Below are 21,333 nucleotides of genomic sequence, written 5' to 3' on the forward strand. Positions count from 1 at the left end.
AAATATATTTTTAAAAAATTTTAAATAGCTAAATAGGTTGTCGGCTAAATTAATTACCGAAATGGTATATTTTTTTTAATCGCACCTATGTGACAGGTGTGAATCAATTTTTTATATTAATTTTTAAATAAAATATTAATTTTTTATTTTTATTAAAAATATTTAAATATATATACATATAAAAATACGGTCAACGGGTCAAAATACAAGTAAAAAACGGGTCGAGCCTGTCAAATAGGCGCGACTAATTGAGCCTGCCAGATAGGTGCTACTAATCGCGCCTGACAAGTAGGCATGAATGGTGCTGTTGCTACCCCCTCCCCTGTTCCATCTGCTAGCAGCTGTTGCTGTTGCTACTGTCCCTTCAGTGGGAAAAAGTTACAAATGAGGGACCTTATAAGCATAGTCTCCCAAACCCCATCCGGAAGAGAGAAAGGAGAAGAAGAAGAAAGAAAAAAAAATTAATGTATTATTTTAGTAAATAATTTTGTTTATAATTTAAAGAGTTTATAATTTTGAATGAATGTAATTTTTTTGCTTTTTATAATTATTTTAAAATTAATTTGTTAGTAATTTAGGATTATGTTATAAATTTTGTGTTTGTAATTATTTTAAAATTAATTTATTAGTAATTTAGGATTAAGTTATAAATTATTGTGTTTAGTTTAGTATTTGGTGAGTTTAACATATAAGTTTATAAAAAATTAAAAATCATTTCATTTTGAAAATGAATTTGGACAAATGATGTTTAAGCTCATTTAATTTTTTAAAGTTACTATTAAGTATTGGTATGTTAATAGTTGCTATTAACTCATTTAATTTTTATATCAACTTGGATATCAATTTGTCCAAGTTTAATCATAACACCCACAAATATCAATGTTCAAAGTTAAATGCATGTACATGAATTTATTTTATACATGAACATATTATTGGCATAAGTAATTTAAGGAGAAAAATATGTTATCAACCTTGACAAATTGTGTAAACATTTTTCAATCTATATTAGTTATGTGTTTTGTGATTTTTAGTAATGTATTTTTAAAAATAATTTTATAGTTATTTTGTTAGTAATTTATGATTAGGTTATATAAATTGTTCGTGTTTAGTTTAGTGTTTTGTGATTTTTTAATGTAATTTTATTTGATTTTTATTTATTTAACAATTTTATTGATTTATTAAAATGTTGATTAAATTTGTTGTTATATAATTTTATAAGTTGTTTGAAATAAACTACCTAGTATGTATCTATTTTTATTTTTATTTTTTAATTCGTATTTTTTATGTTTAGATAGTTTATAGTAATTTTAATTATATTATTATTGTAATCTAACATAAATTTTTTTATTGTAGGTAAATTATGAGAAATTATTAGATATTTACCGTGTTTTATTTCGAAATTTGAAATAATTTATTGTATTTTTAAACAAATTAAATAAATTCATTTTTTAATTACAAATTTGCAGCAAATGAGTTCTTTGATTAATAATAATAATCACATATCAAGTACTATTAATGAGATGGCAATAAAATTTTTATTTGATATTCATGTTATTTGTTGAATTAAATTATATTGTATTAACTATTTTGCTAATTTAATAATGTCAGGTTTCGTACCGCGTATTGAGGGGCTGTGTTAATAGTGTAGGGTTTCTGCCAGATGAACGCCTAATACCATACTTAGAGTTAATCGGGTTCAGATCAGCGGCATTGATCCAGACTTTTGATCTGCGATACGACTTGATTTCTGCTTTAGTCGAGCGATGGCATCCGGAGACCCACACATTTCATTTACCGTACGGGGAGTGTACCGTCACTCTAGAGGATGTTGCACTACAGCTCAGGCTTCCCATCGACGGGAATGCGGTCACGGGCGTAAGTTCAATCTTTAGGCCGGCTACCCTTTGCTATGAATTACTTGGACGCTCGCCAAGTGAGGGGAAATTTACCAGTTTGAGATTTTCATAGCTAAATGCCAATTTTGAGCATTTGTCGAGAACTGCCAATGAATGAGAGGTGATGCAGGCCGTTCGAGCTTATCTTATGCACCTTATAGAGGGTGTACTCATGCCGGATGCAAACGGCAGTACGGTCCACTTAATGTACTTACCCTTATTATCCAGTTGGGGGTCCGCAGTTTTAGCCATGCTGTATTGCGAACTTTGTTAGACGACAGATCTTTCTGCAATGGACAGAGGTGGATGCCTCATACTGCTGCAGGCGTGGGCACTTTACCGAATGCAATTCTTGGCATCCATTAGTCACCAATCATATATATTTCCACTCGTTAATAGGTAATGAATTTTTACTTGTTATAAAAATTAGTTGACTTTTTTCAGATTATATTGTTCTAACAATTTGTTTTCATAGATGGAGTACTAATCCGAGTATCGGGAGGTCATACACGGTTCCGATATACCGTCTGATGATTGAGAATCATGCTGGAGAAGGGGTAAATTTTTTCAATATAAACTTAATTTGGGACATATGATTTTTCATCTATGTTTTGCACACTCCTACATACGAATGACGAGAACGTTGATCTCCGTAATCTCTTGCAACGTGAACGTCGAGCTCCACAAAAATATACCCCTAGAATCATACCATCAAACCATCAATTTTAGGGGGTTTTGTAATATAAATAACTTCATATTTATGTAATGAATTTTTTGGCATTTTATTTATCAATTTTTTTTGCAATTTAAATAGTCAACTTTGTATTTATATACTGATTTTTTTGCCATCTTATTTATCAATTTTATGGTTTTTTTTATTTTACAACTTTAATAAATAAACTTTATACTAACTATGTAAGTCAAATTAGATTAACTGCAACAAATTGTAGGTAAATTTGTGATTCAATCCTCTCAACATGTAATGAACTACATCTCAATTTCTACTCGATTGAGACGATTGTCCAACATGGTAATTTCGGAGCAGGCATTTACTCCGATTATGACTGGCTAATCTATATACGCCACACAGCTTCCCGTCGGATTTCTCCCTAATGTCCATTTCATTATGGATTCTAGATGATTGCGGACGACCTTTCGGGTTCCTATGCAACCCTTTGTCTGGGACAAGCTCGAAGGTCGTCGGAGGTACCTCCCAAGTAGATAGGTTAGAAAGCACGGGGAACTCATTCTTCCATACACGCAACGTGCGTTCGACGGTGTACACTTCATCGATAAATTGTTCTACATTGAGCGAGACTTTAGCATAAGCTGCCACGGCATGTGGACATAGATAATGAAGTGTTTGAAACCTCTTGTCGCACCATCTGTTTCGGAGATCAACTACGTAGGACCTAGGTGGTATACTGAGTCGATGACCGATGGTCTCTGTAACTCGAAACATTTTATTACGTCGTGAATATACTTCTATTGTTATCGACTTCGCTATCCGACAGTTTGCAACCATTGCATCCCTAACATCTTCGACAAACACTGTCCCGCCTCCATCTGGTTGACTTGTTGCTGACCCATTCTTGGCATCAAGGTAGCCAACCTGTAGAACGTAGCCGAGAAGATAGATGAAATCGGAAGATGTCGTGTTTTTAACAACACAGCGTTGATTCCCCTACCAAGTTTGTGGTCATTTAACCATAACGAAAGCTCTCGTCAAAACTTTGAGCCCATTGCCACGGCTCTATGGTACCCAACCACAATCGAAAAGATGTGTTCGTTTGACCCTCATTGTCATTCTCAAGTCAAGCCATTCTTTGGTGAAAAATGTATGGCTCTAGCTCGTGCGCTGCATATATATTCAGAAAATATAAGTTACAGTATTGCTCTAAAACATTAAAACTTATATTGAAAAAATAAGGTAATTCTTTACCCATTCTCACAACTTGTCTCTTCCAGTCTACATTCTTATAATCTCACTAGAAGTTAGCCAAAATGTGCCGGATGCAGTAAACGGATCTCCATGGTACACCGGAACGCCTAATGGCTGTAATTAATCATTTCCCTCTATCGGAGATGATGCAAATACTATTGTTGCTAATAGCATACCTCCGCAGGTTGGTAAAGAAGATTTCTCATGATTTCATGTTCTCCTTATCAACGGTGGCAAATGCTACCGGGAGCACGTTCCTATTGCCGTCTTGAGCAACCGCAAGAAGTAGGATTTGTGTGTATTTTCCATATAGCCAGGTTCCATCTACTTGCACAAACGGTTTGTAGTGGGGAAATGCGCGCGCACATGGATCAAACGTCCAGAACATCCGATAGAAAATTCTTTTTCTCGATTGTAGTTGATCATCCGGCCTGTAATGAGGTCGTGTCTGCAACTCAATGACAGTCCCCGACACGTGTTCCCTCATAGCGACTATCCATCCCTGTAACTCATTGTACGATGCGTCGAAATCCCCGTAGAATGGCTCAATTGCCATCTTTTTAGCTATCCATGCCTTCTGGTATGATACTCGATATTGAAATCGTGCCTGCATTTTGGCAATCAGTACTGGAACTTTTAATGGTCGACATGTCTTTCACCATTCCCATGATGCATGTTCAGATAGTTTTGGAGTCAAGTTTTCGATGATCTTCTGTCATACGTGTTGAAGTGCATATGTGAGGTCCAACAAATTTTCGTATCTCCCACATCTGCAACTACTGAATAAATGCAGCTTGTATCCGCTAATTGCAGCCTTCTGCTGACTTCCAACACTCTCCAATATATAATGTTGGTTTAGACAAGATGACTTTGTAGTCTATTGATATATTCATGCTATACCGCTTAATGGCAAATACGCATTCTTCCTTACTTTCGAATCTCTGGCTCACAAACAACTCCTCAGGATCAGAATATACGACCATCCGGTGAGCAGGTAGTACTTCAGGGTACTCCAGAAACTCGGCTGCCCGCCCCGCATCGGGGTCTATCCGAGACATTTGCGCCCCAAGATTATTGTGTATCACAATATGACGAATCTGGTTTCCAACTGAAGATACGTTAACGTTTCCATCCTCATTCATGCCTTCTTCGTTAATATCATCCGGGACCTCGTCCACGTCGGGATCACTCTTACTATTGACTTTGTGATCAGCAGGATCATTACTACAGTATACATCATCACCAACCACATCAGTCTATGGTGCAGCATTAAGATCAATATCGATCCCGTGTATAGTTGATTGACTATCAACATACGATATCGGAACCACCATACATGGCTCTTGAACTCCACTTCTTCATCTAATGTAGTAGGATCTTCAGTTGCCTCCACACCAGCTAACTCAGCAAATAACTGAATCGGTGCATTTTGGTTGCTCCGAGTCCCACAATAAAGAGCGACCATTGTCTCCACGTCTTCATCGTCTACAAGTTCCATTTCGGTAAATTTTATTGGATTCGTCGAAACTGGAAACTTGTAGAAAAGTTTTGATATCCTTCTCCCACAACGTTTATAAATTTTTTCACTAATTTTTTGCTTCATATCATCAAACGAGATATTTCTATTAAATATCATTACTACTTGTTTGCGACATTCAAATATACATCCCACGGTTGTTGTCAAAATTTCTCCATCGAAATAAACGCATACAAAAAACTGATTCTCCATCTTCAATACTATATCTGTTAAAAAATTTTCGAAATTCTTAAAACAGTTTCGAAATGCAAAAAAATTACATAAAATTTTTAATGCAAAATTTTTCATTCAGAAGCTAAAAAAATTAATAATCTAACAAAATAACTTTCAAATAATAAAATTACTAACAAGACTCTACATTCTATTTAAAAAGAAATAAACCAAAATACATTATCATTCTTCTTATTTTTTTTTTTCTTCTTCCTATCTTCTTATTTCCGTTCTGCTAAATTTTGTGTCTGTTCATCTGCTAAATTTTATGTCCGTGCTCATTTGATTTTCGGGGGTATATATAGGGGAAAAATAAGCAGCAGTGGGCCCCACCATTCACGCCTCTGAGTTAGGCACAATTAGTTGCGCCTGTCAGATAGGCTCAACTAGTCACGCCTCTGAGATAGGCTCAACTAATCGCGTCTATCAAATAGCCGCAACCTGTATTTCGTATTTATACCTGGTTATATACTGATCTGAGAAAAAAATTAATAATATTTTATTAAACGAAAAAGATTTTAATATAAAAAATTGATTCGCGCTTGTCAGATAGGCGTGATTAAAGAAAATATACCATTTCGGTAATTAATCTAGCTGACAACCTATTTAGGTATTTAAAATTTTTTAAAAATATATTTGGGTAAAAAACCCTAATGATGGTGATAAAATTACCAACATCTCTTAATATGGACGGTGAGTTTAATTTTGGTAAAATTAAAAATAATGATAGTAATTAAAATTAAATAATGAAAACGATTACTTAATTTCAAGAAAATAAGTGGTTTTTGCGGAATATCCCGATGGAGCAAAATCAAACTGCAAATTACTTAACTAAACAAGTCTTGATCGAAAAAGACAATTTACAAATGTTTGATCTCTCCCCCCTACAATGGTTCGCACCTTTATTGATATGGATAAGTCTAAGAGTGATATTTTTGTTGAGAGTGTCACTATGTAATTAGTTTAGCTCTTTTTTTTTGTCACCAAAAAGAAATTGTATTTATAGACATAAAGAAAGATAAATGATACAAAACTTGTATTTTAATGGACATAAACTTTTATAATAATAGAATATTTATAATACTCTCAACGTCCATCGATAAATAATATACCTCATTAAAATCTTATTAAGATAAAATTTTATGGAAAAACTCTTAATGGGGAAAAAGAGTACATATATCTATAATCTGAAAACATGTTGCCTCATTAAAAATTTTACAAAAAAAACAGAAAAGGAACACAACGCAAATTTATTCCCCTCATGACAACGTCACACAAAATCTCATATTAAACATATTCAATCTGGAATACTAGCTTTTCAATAATCACTTGAACGGATTTGTTAAACGTTTATATCATCATTCTTCTAGAAATCATGAATAAGTAATAATTTTGGATAAAGATATTTTGATCTCTTCAAAATTACAACAATAATCATTACATACTCGATCATAATCCTTCTCTACATGCACATGTTGGTCATTTTAAAATATTCTTTCAACTATTATTCATGAGTTAATTCTACGTTCAAATTAATTTGATTTATATAATATTTATTCAAACAAATCGAGCAATTTTCCAACAACTTATATATGCTTCTAGCGTTCTAAATTTTTCAAGGATTTTAATAGAAACTTCAATATATAGCGATTCTTATAAAAATTGTAACAACAATCATTAGATGCATGTAAAATCTTTCATGATCGGCCATGGCAATAAGATTTTAAAGTTTTATTAGTCTCATTTTAATAGAAAAGTATGAAGATTGAGCACAAAGGTTGATTGATTGATCTTTTAGGCTTGAATTATATCTCTTGTTGTTGTATGATCTTTGGAAGCTAGTATTGATACCCCCTAATTGATTTGCAACCATTATGGTTGTTGGAGATATGAATAGAGTCGTTGGCGATGTGAAAACTAGTGCATTTAATCCACCTGCCAATACCAGATAAAATTTATCGATTCCATATGAAAAGTATCGATACAATATTGATACTTAGCTAATTTGTGAAAGACAAAATGTCAATTTGGTATCATTTTTAAAAGGTGTATCAATATTTTGAAAACTATCGATACTTTTTGGCTTGGAGCTATACTGACTTGTTTTAAAAACAGTTTGACTAGTTGAAAGAATTATTACTTGATTAAAATCATTTTAACTTGATTTCAATACTTTTTGGCCTGGAGCTATACTGACTTGTTTTAAAAACAGTTTGACTAGTTGAAAGAATTATTACTTGATTAAAATCATTTTAACTTGATTTCAATACTTTTGGCACGGAGCTATCTTGACTTGTTTTAAAAAGCAGTTTGACTAGTTGAAATAATTATTACTTGATTAAAATCATTTTAACTTTATTTTAAAGTTGATTCAAAATTTTTCTAAGAGTTCAAAGTAAAAATTCAAAATTTTATCTCTTAGACTTCATTTGAGAAATTATTTTGTTTAACTTTAACTTTTATTCAAAAACACTTTAATTTGTTATATCAAAATATATTATCAAATAAAGCTTAGTTTAACAATCTCCCTTTTGATATAATAAAACATTCGGTAAATTCATTTTTGAATAAATTACTACCCTTAATGAAAGTCATTTTCAATTTAAGGCCTAAAGAAATTGATATAAAATAAGAATAATTGACATTCATTTTTACTTTGAAAAGAATGATCACATAATTTGCATAAAGTTAATATTTAGCACAATATCAATCAATTTACTTTTACTTTCTCCCCTTTTTGTTATATAAAATAAATCAAATAAAACTTTAGGAGAAAAAGATGGTTAGTTTAAGTTTTTATATATAAAGAACAAACTAACATTCACTACAATAAAATAGGCATATTGTGACACTTTTATTTACATAGGTCGACACAAAAAAGGTTGGCATAAGCCCCCCGACAATTCTCTCGACGCTTCCAAAAATGTTGTTCTTAGTGTCGTTAGCATAGGTGTAGGGACGTTTTTGAAAATGCGTTGACATAATTCAACATAGGCCGACTTTTATTGAAGGGTTGTTAAAGTCCTAGTCAAGGTTGACATTTAAAAAATGTTGCGATAGGAGGAAATAAACAACCCAAAAAAGGTTGAAATAAAGCATTCATATGTCGACTTTTAAATAGTTGGGATAGACCATTCTATGCCAACCTTAAAAATGTTGGGATAGACCTTGTCTGTGCCAATACCTTACATAGTTGGCTCAGGTCCCATATTTTTTACGATTTTTTTCTCGACTTTTGAACAGCCTATTTTGGCAAAATATTAGAAAAGTTGTATGTGTTGGGTTTGGACAAACTTGATGTAACAGCCCGATTCTGGGCCTAGTCAGAACAGTAGTTTCGGGACCACAAATCCGACAAGGGAAAATATGATTATTATTATATTTTTATGGTCTACAATTTTGAGGAAAAATTTCGTAAAAATTTCGTTCAAAAATTTCGACGTTTGGGCACTCAATTTAATCAAAAGGACTAAATTGTAAAAAGTACAAAAGTTGAGTTCTACATGTTAGAAGTGTCAAATTATTATGAAATTCTAAATTGGAGGTTCTTATGTTGTAATTAGACCATTATTTAATTGATGGACAAAAATGGGCATAGAATTAGTGAAATAGATTTTTTTAGTAAGGACATTTTAGTCATTTAGTAATAAAAAGAAATAAAATGGGAAAAAGATGGAAAATGGTGTCATCTTCTCCATAGTTGCTGCCAAATTTTGGAAGACACCATAGCTAGGGTTTCTTTGCTTTCTCAAGCTCATAGTAAGTGCATCCTAGCCCCGTTTTTAATGTTCTTCGCATTTTTGAAATCCTCGTAGCTCGGTTTAGGTTATTTTATCAATAATTCATGTTAGGGTTCATATTTAGAAAAAATACCCATATGTGAAAAGTGTTTATTTTGCTGTTTTATGTGGAATATGAAGCTAGAAATTATGTTAAACAACTTTTGCTAAGCGATTTTAAACGAAAACGGGTAAATTGACATAATCGGTAAAAATACCTAATGTTCAAAAGTGTGTGTTAGAGTGAGAATTTGATGTTGTTATAGAAGGGAAAAATGTTCAGCATGTCATAAAACATAAGAATAAGTGATGAAGTTTAATTTCCGAGCTTAGGGACAAAAGTGTAATTATGCAAAAGTTTGGGGGCAAAATTGTAATTTTTCAAAAAGTTGGTTGGTGGATTATTTTAATAAATGTGAACATTAAATGAGTTAAATTTGCCATTATAGATCAAGAAAAATGAGAAGACTGCCTCAAACGGGGAAAAGAGAAGATAGTGAAGTAAATTGCAAAATTTCGATATTTTGCACCGAGGTAAGTAAACATGTGATTTAATGCATTATTTTGACATTATTTGATATATGTTGAGATTTATTTGAACATAGAATAAATATTTGATAAAAATTCTAAAAATGTGGTTAAGTTGGGAAAGGTGGTAAAGTGTTGAAAATATGGGTTCTGGTTGAACACTCGGAATAAGCCGGAGTACATTGAATATAAAGGGGGTTGCTAAGTGCTGATTCCCCCAAGGGGTTGCTAAGTGCTGATTCCCCGAATCATTGGTGGTTGCTAAGTGCTGATTCCCCGAATCATTGGTGGTTGCTAAGTGTTGATTCCACCGTATTTTAAATGTGAAGGGGGTTGTTAAGTGCTGATTCCCCCAAGGGGTTGCTAAGTGCTGATTCCCCGAATCATTGGTGGTTGCTAAGTGCTGATTCCACCGTATTTTAAATGTGAAGGGGGTTGCTAAGTGCTGATTCCCCCAAGGGGTTGCTAAGTGCTGATTCCCCGAATCATTGGTGGTTGCTAAGTGCTGATTCCACCATATCTTTGAATGTGAAAGGGGTTGCTAAGTCGATTCCCGAATCACTGGTGGTTGCTAAGTGCTGAATCCACCGATAACGGTTGATATTCCGAGTGTTCAACGAGGAAATTGGAAAGGTGAATATTTATATATGGTGGAAAAGTTTATGGGAGGAATAGTGGGTTTGATACTTAATCAACCCATGTATAAGATGGGAGGAAGTATCAAAAACTACAAAAGAGCAAATTAAATATAAAACTGTTTTGAACAACAACAGTTGGGCAACTTTGAAAAATCACCATAAATGGTGAAAAATGAATTGGAGGTTGAATAATATATGAAATTAAATCTGAGTGAGTCTATTTTCATATGAAAGAAACAGAGCAAACAAAAGAGTTGTATATTTTGGGATATTTGAATTTATTTGAGACAAGGCTGGATTGATTTCGAAATCCCCTGTTCCAACTTTGGAAAATCACCAAAAATTGTAAAAAAATAATTATGGCCTGAAATTTATATGCCTGGATTACTTATTGAGTCTATTTTTAATAGAAACAAATGAGACCATTTTTTGAATTTTGTACAGAGAGTTAAGTAAATTTTAGTAAAGGGAGGTTAGAACCGTCGGGCAGTGAAACAGGGGAAAGTTTAAAGAATAAACTGTACTAATTGGCTAAACCAAAAATTCTGAAAATTTTATGGTGGAAAGGTACATGAGTCTAGTTTTGGGAAAAATTTACGGAACTTAATTTGGAGTCCTGTAACTTTGAAATTTATGTGTGATTAAAATTATGTTGCTATGAAATCATGTGGGAAATTTATTTATTTGTCATATGTTTACTTACTAAGCTATATGCTTACTCATTTTTATTTTCCCTTGATTATAGTGACATCAGCTCGGAACTTGGACGACGTCAGATAATCATCCACACTATCATTAACTTTTTGGGTATTTTGCAATTAATATTTTGGAAACATGGAATGTATAGATGACTTTATGTAATGTGGTATAAATATGTATATATTCAGTATTGTTCGGTTTAATATGTTGGTGTTTATTAATGGATAAATTATGTCTGAACATATAACTGTAATTGGTTGGAAATATTGAAGTTGTTTGAAATTGTCTTTGAAAATTTGCAGGGGTTTTATGGAAAAATAAGCGAAATCTTTGAAATTTTATAAAAAAATTATAAGTGTTTGAGTTCTAGTAATACCTCATACTCTGTTTCGGCAAAGAACACGGGTAAGGGGTGTTACACTTGAGACAACATTAATTGAACACAATTAATTAACATAAACTGACCATATTAATACAAAATTACCACTAAATAATGCACTTATTAATTTAAATACAAAATCCTAACATAAGCAGTCAACATGTTGACAACATGTTGTCCATTACATCACTAGGTAATTGTAACACCCTATACCTGGCCTGGTCGCCGAGCTCGAGTAATAGGACACTAAACCACCGTCACATATCACTTACATTATAAATTGTCTCATTAGCAAGCAAACGACATTTATTCTACCATTTATTAGAATTTTAAGTCAAGTATATCCTAATAATCATATCAGCATGCTAAACATACATAAGACGAACTTATAACAAGAATTAACTGTGTTTTTAAACCGTTGAGCAAAAATTTTGAAGAAATCACGTAGGTACCAATACTGAATCAAAGATATCGATAATTCTCCTAGATGGTACCGATACCACCTAGAAAATCAATACCAAATTAGCATTATGTTTCTCGTCTAAAATCAAAACCCAAGAAAATATCGATATATTTCAAAAAGTATCAATTTTATTACCCAAGAAAATATCGGTACTTTTCAGTCGATTATCATAAGTTTAGTTACAATTTTAAGTAATTTCTCTATTTGAATTATTGTCAGAGTTGACTCGTAGTACCAAATTAGATTTTGGGACACATATGAAGGTTTTTGTTTTTGTTTTTTTTTTACATTAAAATTTGATATAAAAAAAAGTTAAGAAGAGAGGAAGAGCGGGAATTTAAATAACTATACTTAACTAGGCGTGTTCATCAGTTAACCGAACTTTTAAAAATTTTAACCATTAATTGAATCGATTTTTTTTTTTAAATTTACCGAACCGAACTTTTTCAGTTAATTGACCGATTAACCGAATTAATTCGGTTCAGTTAGTTAAATCGGTTTTATCTAAAATTTGCACAACCCTATACTTAAGTATAATGAAGTGTATAAGGCTTTTATTACTAAATTGACCCTTTAAGTTATATTCTAATTTTTATATTGATCTTTAAAGTTTGTTTTTATCAAAAGTAGTCCTCAAACTATTAATTTTATCTCAATTAACTTTGAAAATGATATTAACCAATAAGAATAAGGCAAGTGCTACATTCTTGTTGGATGTTGTACTGTTTTTAGGTAAAAGAGACAAAATAATAGTTTAGGACTACTTTTGAGCCCAAAAACTTAAGAACCAATATGAAATTGGGGTATAGTTTACGGGCCAATTTACCAATAATTCCTAAATATAAAGATATGTACATACTCACTTATTATATTGTCATGGTTTTAATTTACTTATTTTTGTAATTTGGCCCTAAACTGGTTAACAAACATCAACTTAGTTTTCTTTAAAAAAATATCAATTCAGTTTTTTGGTACATGATATATATATTATATATATTATACTATAGATGATATAGATTTAAGTATATATCTTTTGCTTTATTAGAAAATTGGTCTCTCAACTATATCTCAATCCCCATTATGGTCCTTGAAGTTTTTTTTCGATGAAAGTGATACTTAAACTATCAATTTTATCTCATTTTACCCAAAAAGTATAGATGTTCAATAAAAACTCGTCACATGTCAATTCTTATTGGTTGATATTTTTAATAAAATTTATAGTTTAGGTATACTCTAAAAAACTTTTAAGGACCAAACTAATAATTAAAGTATAATTTAGGGATCAATTTGTGAATAATGTATATTTCTTTTATCAAATAATATTCAATCAGGATAAAATAACATTTAGTCCCTAAATTTTAACTTTTTCACATTGGTCCTTGAACTTTTTTAGTTTATATCAATCTTGGAAGTTGGCAATTTATGATGATATGGTACTATGAAATTGTGCTACATCTTTACCTATTTAAATTTTTATAATTGTTAATAAATTGTAATATATATATATATTGTATTCTTTTATATTTTATATAATTTTTTAACTTTTCAGGTGACCAAATCACTCATCGGGATTAAATTTAGAAAAATACTTAAATTCAGGACTAATGTGGACCAAGAAATAATTCAAAAACTAAATTGGAAAGGTTGACAAATTTGAGGATTAAATGTTGGTTTATCCCCATTTTATCAAACAAATACTAAAAATAAAAAATAAAAGATCGAAGTAAATTAAATTATGAAAAGAATATAGAGCATAAGCCCTTACTCCGTTTCTGTGCAATTCTAAAACCCTAACTGAACCCCATTTCTTTTCCCTTTCTCCAAACCCTTTACTGTTAGAAACAACATATTTTCAAAAACGAAAATATGATGAACACCGTCTTCAAACGCACAACTTCCTTAGCCTCCAGGCGGATCCTCGCCGCCTCTGCTCAAACTCTCCTTCATCACTTCCACTCTACTGCAACAGTTGCAGCAGCCGCCAGAGATGCTGAGACTTGCTTTATTAACAGATTCAAACCCTTCCCTGGCTTTCCAGCGTCTGCAGCGAAGGGATTTCACGCCAAATCAGGGCCGTTGTATTTCAGGGCATCGACGAGCTTACAGGCAGAGTATGCCGTCGAGGATTATGTCGAAGAGAAGGGAAGTGAAGCACTTGAGATCTCTAATCTGGGGATTGCTCCCGAAATTGTTTCTGCTTTGAAGAATAGGGGCATCACCAAATTATTTCCAATCCAGGTATATACGTGTATATATATATTGTTAGGCTCTTTGCTTTTAATGATATATATTGGAAAATAAGATGTAAAATTTCCCTTTATTTTTGACTGTAGAGGGCGGTGTTGGAACCAGCAATGCAAGGAAGGGACATGATTGGAAGGGCAAAGACAGGGACAGGCAAAACGCTTGCCTTCGGGATCCCTATCATGGACAAAATCATTCGATACAATGCTAAACATGGGTTTGTTGAATTTTTTTCCCTTTTATCTTACTTAAGTTTACCGATGCTTTTGCTACTTGCTTTATTTCAATTCCTAAATGGAAAGGTAAAAAAAAAAATGCATGTTTTTGGGTTTATTATGAATAATTAAGCTATCTCAATTTGTTTTATGTCTTATCTATTTTTTTCATTTTTAACTAAATTATAATAAAATGATAATGATGCTACTTTAATTTTGCTTTTTTAACGTTTACTTTTAGAAACTTTTAACAACTAATATAACAAGTGAACAACCAAAGAGACCATATTGGTTTATATTTTGATTCTTTTTTGTGCATGTGAAAGATAAACTGTTGTATGGGTAATCTTTGTCATCATTTTTAATCAAGAAGACATGTTTGTGTGAATATGTAGCCGTGGTAGAAACCCTATGTGCTTGGTTTTGGCACCAACAAGGGAACTTGCTAAACAAGTTGAGAAGGAATTTCATGAGTCTGCTCCCAACTTGGATACAATATGTGTTTATGGTGGTACTCCAATTTCTCGTCAAATGAGGCAGCTTGATTATGGTGTTGATGTAGCTGTTGGTACACCAGGTCGCATTATTGATCTGCTTAAGAGAGGTGCTCTTAACTTATCAGAGGTTCAATTTCTTGTTCTTGATGAAGCTGATCAGATGCTTCAAGTTGGATTTGCTGAAGATGTTGAAACCATACTGGAGAGGCTGCCTGCAAATCGTCAAAGTATGATGTTTTCAGCAACCATGCCTAATTGGATTAGAAGCCTTACCCAAAAGCACTTAAAAAACCCATTAACGATTGATCTGGTTAGCCTGCCTATCTTCTTTTTCCAATCTGCTATGTTATGTTATGATTTCTGGCTTACAGTTATTGGTTCATCCTTGTTTTTGTTTTCTGCAAATTATTTAATGTTGCATTGATGCTGGTTACATATGGAAAAGATTTCACAGAACTAAAAATGAATGCTTAGTATGATGAAAGTTTTACCGTCATAATCCATATTCCTGTGAACACCACTTATTTCTTGTGGCTTATGTGCACCTTTAGGTTGGAGAAAATGATCAAAAGTTGGCAGAAGGAATTTCCTTGTATTCGATTGCAGCAGATATGCGTGGGAAAGCAGGAATTCTTGGTCCACTAATAACAGTAAGGGTCATGCCCTTATGGTTTGTTTGTTTTCCTGCTTGGCATTTTTATTTTTTGTTCTTTTCATTTTAATTTCAGTTCTGTACACATTTCAAATGTCTTACATTTTTTTTTTCTCAATAATTATTGCTTTCATTGTCAAATTCTTTTTTAGGAGCATGCGAAAGGAGGAAAGTGTATTGTTTTCACTCAAACAAAGCGTGATGCAGATCGGTTGGCATATGCCATGGCAAGAAACTTTAAATGTGAGGCTTTGCATGGTGATATATCTCAAAGCCAGAGGGAAAGAACTCTCTCAGGATTCCGAGATGGGCATTTTAATATTTTAGTTGCTACTGATGTTGCTGCTCGTGGCCTTGATATACCTAGTGTTGACCTGGTAAGGTTTGCATATTATTCTCTGGGTTTTGTTGGAAATTAATGTTTTCTTATGGATGTTTATTTTTTATTTTCGACTTGTGATGCCAGACTTGTCTTGTTAGATATTTTATTAGTCATGTTACCACTTTAAGGAAAACCTACTTCTTATAGGTCTGTTCAATGTGACGTCCTAGAAGAATCTGTATGACTTGTGTGTGAATTTCCTAACACTGGTGCAAAAGTTTATCTTACGGTTCATTTTTGTAGGTTTCAATATTCTGCTTTTTCTATTTCCAATTAATTGGTTGCCTATTACTTAGGCCACTTTTGGAGTAGTGGGCATAGTTTCTAATTGTTAAAACAATAGAAACTGTGCAGGCATCGTTAGAAAATTCTGCATGTTGAAATAGGAATTTATGGAAGAAAAAAATCGTACTGTAAATTTTTGCTGAACTCCTAATTGCTACTGATGAATTTTCTCAGGCATTTGGGAACCTGTCATTATTTTATAGTGCATGTGTTTGTATATGGTAGCATTGTTTTGAAGAAAGTTTCTGCATGAGTTGATATCGTGAATTAAAAAATTGCGGCAAATTGATACTTTTGTTCCCTCTTCAATTCTTCTGTTCAGTATCTAAGCCTACATTTTCTCATAGGCTTATAGAATTCAAATCCTTGATGTTCAGTAGTTAATATGGTGATTGTTCTGAGCTCTTTCCAAAGCCAGTAACTTGTTCTCCTTACTCTAGTTTTGTATGTTCTGTGATTGATCTTGTATTCTTAAATAGGTAATACATTATGAGCTTCCAAATACGTCTGAAACTTTTGTCCATCGAACTGGCCGAACTGGTCGTGCTGGAAGGAAAGGAAGTGCAATTCTTATCTATACTCAGGACCAGAGTAGGGCTGTTAAGGTTATCGAGCGAGAAGTAGGCTGTAGATTTTCTGAGGTAATATCCTGTATCCCTTTGATGTTCATGCTTGTTTTTCCTTTCCTTTTCCCTTTCTTTTTCAGGGATCTTTAACAACTTTGATACTACTATATTGAGGATTTTGAGCATTAATAATAGGGATGTCAAAGAAAATTTTAAAAGCTAAAGTGAAGGATTTTGAAATGGGGCTAGCAAAAGTCTAAAGTTTTGACATTGATGCTCTTTTAGCCTTTTGGAGCTGGAGCTGGCAAAAACATTAAAGCTATTTCAGCCTTTTATCTTATGAAATCAAAACTAATTTTTTAGCCCTGTTTTCATCTGGTTTGATTATCAGCCATTACTGGTCGTTAATAATATTCTTTGAGCCAAAGACCTAACTGGTTGTAGGTCAAACTGGCCTGTTTTGATTTGTAAAGCACTTCTTGACAATTTCATGCTAAATTTCTAACCCTAAGTCCTAACTCTTTAGTAGTTAAGCTTCAAATAATGTTTCTACATGTCATTTTTCTATTCAGATCTGAAAATTCCAATGTAATTAAAGTGTGTGGTGTGAGATTGTCAGCCTTTGTTCCTATGGAAATGTAATGAGTGCCTATTATTGGTTCAGGTGATTTATTGTCTCTTCTTGAACTTTGTGAGATTTAAAAATCATTTCCTAAGCTAGAAATTTAACTAAATTTAACATGCAACTATAAGATCCCATTAACCAGACCCTTGTTTCTTTACACCAATGAGACCCACTATTCTCCATTTGAAAAACAAATTTAAAGAATTATAAAATAGTATCATACAGTCCAGGAATATTAAGAATGGTGTCATTTCGATTTTGCATGTAAGATTTTATAACATGAGGTACGGAAAGATGGGGGGAAAAGACAAGAACTACTATTATAACACACAAAAATATCTAATTCAAATCATTAAACCAAAGTTATGCATAAATGAATAATTGTACTTGAAAGATATACATGAAGTTTTACATTGATTGCTATGTTATTGTATGTTCTCATGGATAGAACTTATAGACTGATTACTCTTTAACTTGTTGTAGCTTCCTAGGATTGAAGTTGATGGTGGGAGCACTGGCATGTTTAATGATATTGGTGCTGGTGGTCGATTTGGAGGTCCACGAGATCGTGGATATGGTGATATGGGTTTTGGTCGTTCTGGTCGGCAAGCGGAATATGGATTTGGCCGTTCTGGAGGCAATAGGGGTACTGGATTTGGTCGTAGTGGCAGTCAGTTTTCTGATGAGATGGGTGGTTATGGAGGTCGTTTTGGTTCTAATAACCGGTCTGGAAATTTTGGTGGTTCTGCATCCAGTCGTTCTAGTGGCTTTGGTAGTTTTGGTTCTAGACGTACCAGTGGATTTGGGGACTTCGGTTCAGGTAATCCAGGTGGATTTAATGACAATCGTTCTGGTCAAACTGCTGGTGGCTTTGGCGGCTTTGGTTCTGGTGGATTTGGTGACAAGCATTCACGCCAAAGTAGTGCGAGCAATGGTGATTCTCGATCTAGTCGATTTAGCCGCTTTGGGGTCTCCGATGTTGATACCGATCAGAGCACTGGAGGAACACCCTTCTAAATTCTTTGAGGTAAGCACGATATGGCAAACACCACTAGGAGCTCTCCCTCTCTTTTTCTTGTTACCTTTTGCTACCAATTTGAAATAAACATTTCTTTTGCAAATCTTGATTCATTTTCATTTTTGCAAGATTGCCTGGTGCTACCTAGTTCTCTATGCATTCTTAATGCTTATTGTCTTCCCTTGGGTTTGTGTGGAATTAGTTTTCTCTGGTAAAGCCTTCAAAATTGTAGTGGATTGGATTTAATGCAAATATAATAGAGATACCATTTTTCTTTATTCTGTTCTTGGTTTATTCCTTGTAGAAGTGGAAACTTGACGCTGTATTATACAATGTAAAGGTGATGGTAGGGTGCATGCTACAATTCTTATGCAAACTTGTAGCTTGTGGACAAGCTCACAATATGTGTTAACTGAATATGCTTGGCTGATTATATTGAAATAAACAAGTCTTTATTTGGCTGTCACCAGCTCTCTCAAAAATCAATTGTTTTCAATGATAATCACAAAAGCAAATACAAATATACCATCTAGATTTTAGTTATTTTTTGATTTGGGGTTTTGGTTATAATTTGGTACTGGGTAATGTGTTCTCTTTGTGAGTATGGTGGTCAGAGGAAGAGATGGTCAGCACAGGTGCAACTGGAGGATCTCTTTAGTGACAGGTTACCGAGTTGGTGATGCAGAAGAAATGGTTTTTTTTTTCTTCAAAGAGTGATGACTAAAAGTTGTTTACCTCCATTATTTTCCATTGATCTTTTTCCGTGCCTTCCAAAAGCCAAAGATTTGGAAAATGCACAAAATGATTTCTCATGAATGGAGCAGACAAATTCTTGGCTGATCTTATGTTTGCTTTTTACGATCTTATCTTCATTTTTTGCTCTATCACATGATGTTGATGACAAAAAGGGCATTCACCGCATAAATCTGATTCTTTTATTTGGCTGCAAACAAGTGCTTACTCCATCCTCTGCCCATTTGCTAGGATTTGATTGACTAGTTGTTTATGGGCTGTGGCCTACGAATACATTTGTTCTCATTTGCATTTATTTTATAATGGCAGGGAAGAAGGCAGCAATCTCGATGACAGCTTTCAGTGGGAAACAGATATTGAGAAACAAGGATTTTTTGTTTTGGTACGTGATAAGTTTTGTTGGGAAGAAAGAAAGGATATATAACCCTAATCGCTTTCCTCTCCCCTCGCCGGTTAGTGCTTAAGTTAACTAATATATATACTAGTTACTCAGATGGGAATGTTTTAAGATGCTGACTATTAATATTGAAATTGATTCTATGTGAAGAGAAAATATAATAAAAAAAACATCCAGTAGGATCATGTATTACGAATTAAGTTGTCATGGTATATTTCATTATGGGAAAGTGGCCTGATCTTTGGTGACTTCTTTAGTGGTCAGAAACAGAGGCAAGAGAGGGCTTGCAATGGCCTAGCTCCTCTCGGAAAATGATAGAAAAAACCTGTTCCCCCAAAACCCCGAAAGTTCCCTGAACATAAAATTCTTGGCTTCATCCTTTCTATACATATACATATCGTATTTTATTTCTAGCATGTAAAATTTATATTTGAAACGTTATGATAGTATAGTGTAGCCAAAGCCAAGCATGCTTTTATTTTCCATAAGGTCGCTCACTAACAGTAACCAAAGATGCTAAATATCATCTATTCTTCTTAGTATACACAACTGTAGAAGCTCGAGGGTTTTTTGGATCCAGAAATCATATCTGATATAAACAAAGTTTATCACGACTAGAAACTCGAGTTATGGACTTATCAGAAAATTAATTGAAAATCATATTTGACCCCTAAAATGTGAAACCATTATGTTTTGCTCCATAATCCATTGTTTAGGCTACTAGCAGAATCACATGGCTTATTATAAAAAGTTTGTTCGATTTTTAATATACAAAATATAATGAGAAGAAATTAAAATAAATATTTTTATTTAATGCATGACACTGTTTTTTACTGAATTGGTGTAATAATTAATCTGCAGGGCATTAATTTAATTATGAAATTATTAAAATATTCTTATATATATTTATGAGTGTTTTTATCTTTATTTTTATATAATAGATATGATCTCGGAACATCATACATAATAAACATTTAGAAATTCTGATTCAGTAACAACGGGAAAGCCAGCCCGAAACAGTGCGTTATGCTGCAATCGTATTTACCTGTGCTACATTGCAAGTAGAGTGCTTCAGCACTAACAAGCTCAGATATCAAATTTGAACAAGTTCGTCATATGCGTCCCGAAACTCCGCCTCAAATACCGAGCAAATACCACACTTTTTGAGAATCCTTCACTGTCTCGTGTTAGTCCGCTGGCCACTGCCACATTGTCGACGAGGCGAACAACTCCATCAATGTTAACCTTGCACCATCCCACTGGTTGGCACTGCTATGCCACAAGTAATCTTTTAGGTCTTCGCCGATTCTGGAGACCATTCATTCCATTGCCCCTGCTAACCCAAACAGCTTTACCCCTCAGCCTTGTACTCCGTTCCAACACTCCTCCGATATCTCTAAAATTTTCATAAAAAAGAATCAGCTTATTTCTTCTTTGCTAAGGATTCCAAAAAATTGCTCCAAATAGCACCAAAAGTGTTTTTGGGAGAGAAAAACTAAAATTTTTAATTTCTCTTACTTTTGAAAAGCACTTTTGAAAAACTAAAAGTTTTAGCCAAAAGCAGCTTGTTCTGCACAGCTTTTCTCCCCAAAGTTCTTTTGGAGTCAGAAGTATTTTTTTTAAGCAATG

The 21,333-nt window shown here is 33.3% G+C and overlaps 1 protein-coding gene across 1 annotated transcript; it reads left to right on the forward strand.

Moving 5' to 3' along the window:
- The first annotated feature begins 13,817 nt into the window (after positions 1–13,817).
- On the forward strand, positions 13,818–19,954 carry LOC105780093 (DEAD-box ATP-dependent RNA helicase 53, mitochondrial). The gene is made up of 8 exons (XM_012604210.2): positions 13,818–14,308; positions 14,404–14,531; positions 14,925–15,336; positions 15,578–15,676; positions 15,831–16,055; positions 16,825–16,986; positions 18,020–18,563; positions 19,617–19,954. Exons 1-7 carry the CDS (start codon positions 13,937–13,939, stop codon positions 18,551–18,553), a joined length of 1,932 nt encoding a protein of 643 aa, XP_012459664.1. The 5' UTR covers positions 13,818–13,936; the 3' UTR covers positions 18,554–18,563; positions 19,617–19,954.
- The last annotated feature ends 1,379 nt before the right edge of the window (positions 19,955–21,333 follow it).

This window comes from Gossypium raimondii, chromosome 4, assembly GCF_025698545.1.
Source record: "Gossypium raimondii isolate GPD5lz chromosome 4, ASM2569854v1, whole genome shotgun sequence".
Taxonomy (NCBI): domain Eukaryota; kingdom Viridiplantae; phylum Streptophyta; class Magnoliopsida; order Malvales; family Malvaceae; genus Gossypium; species Gossypium raimondii.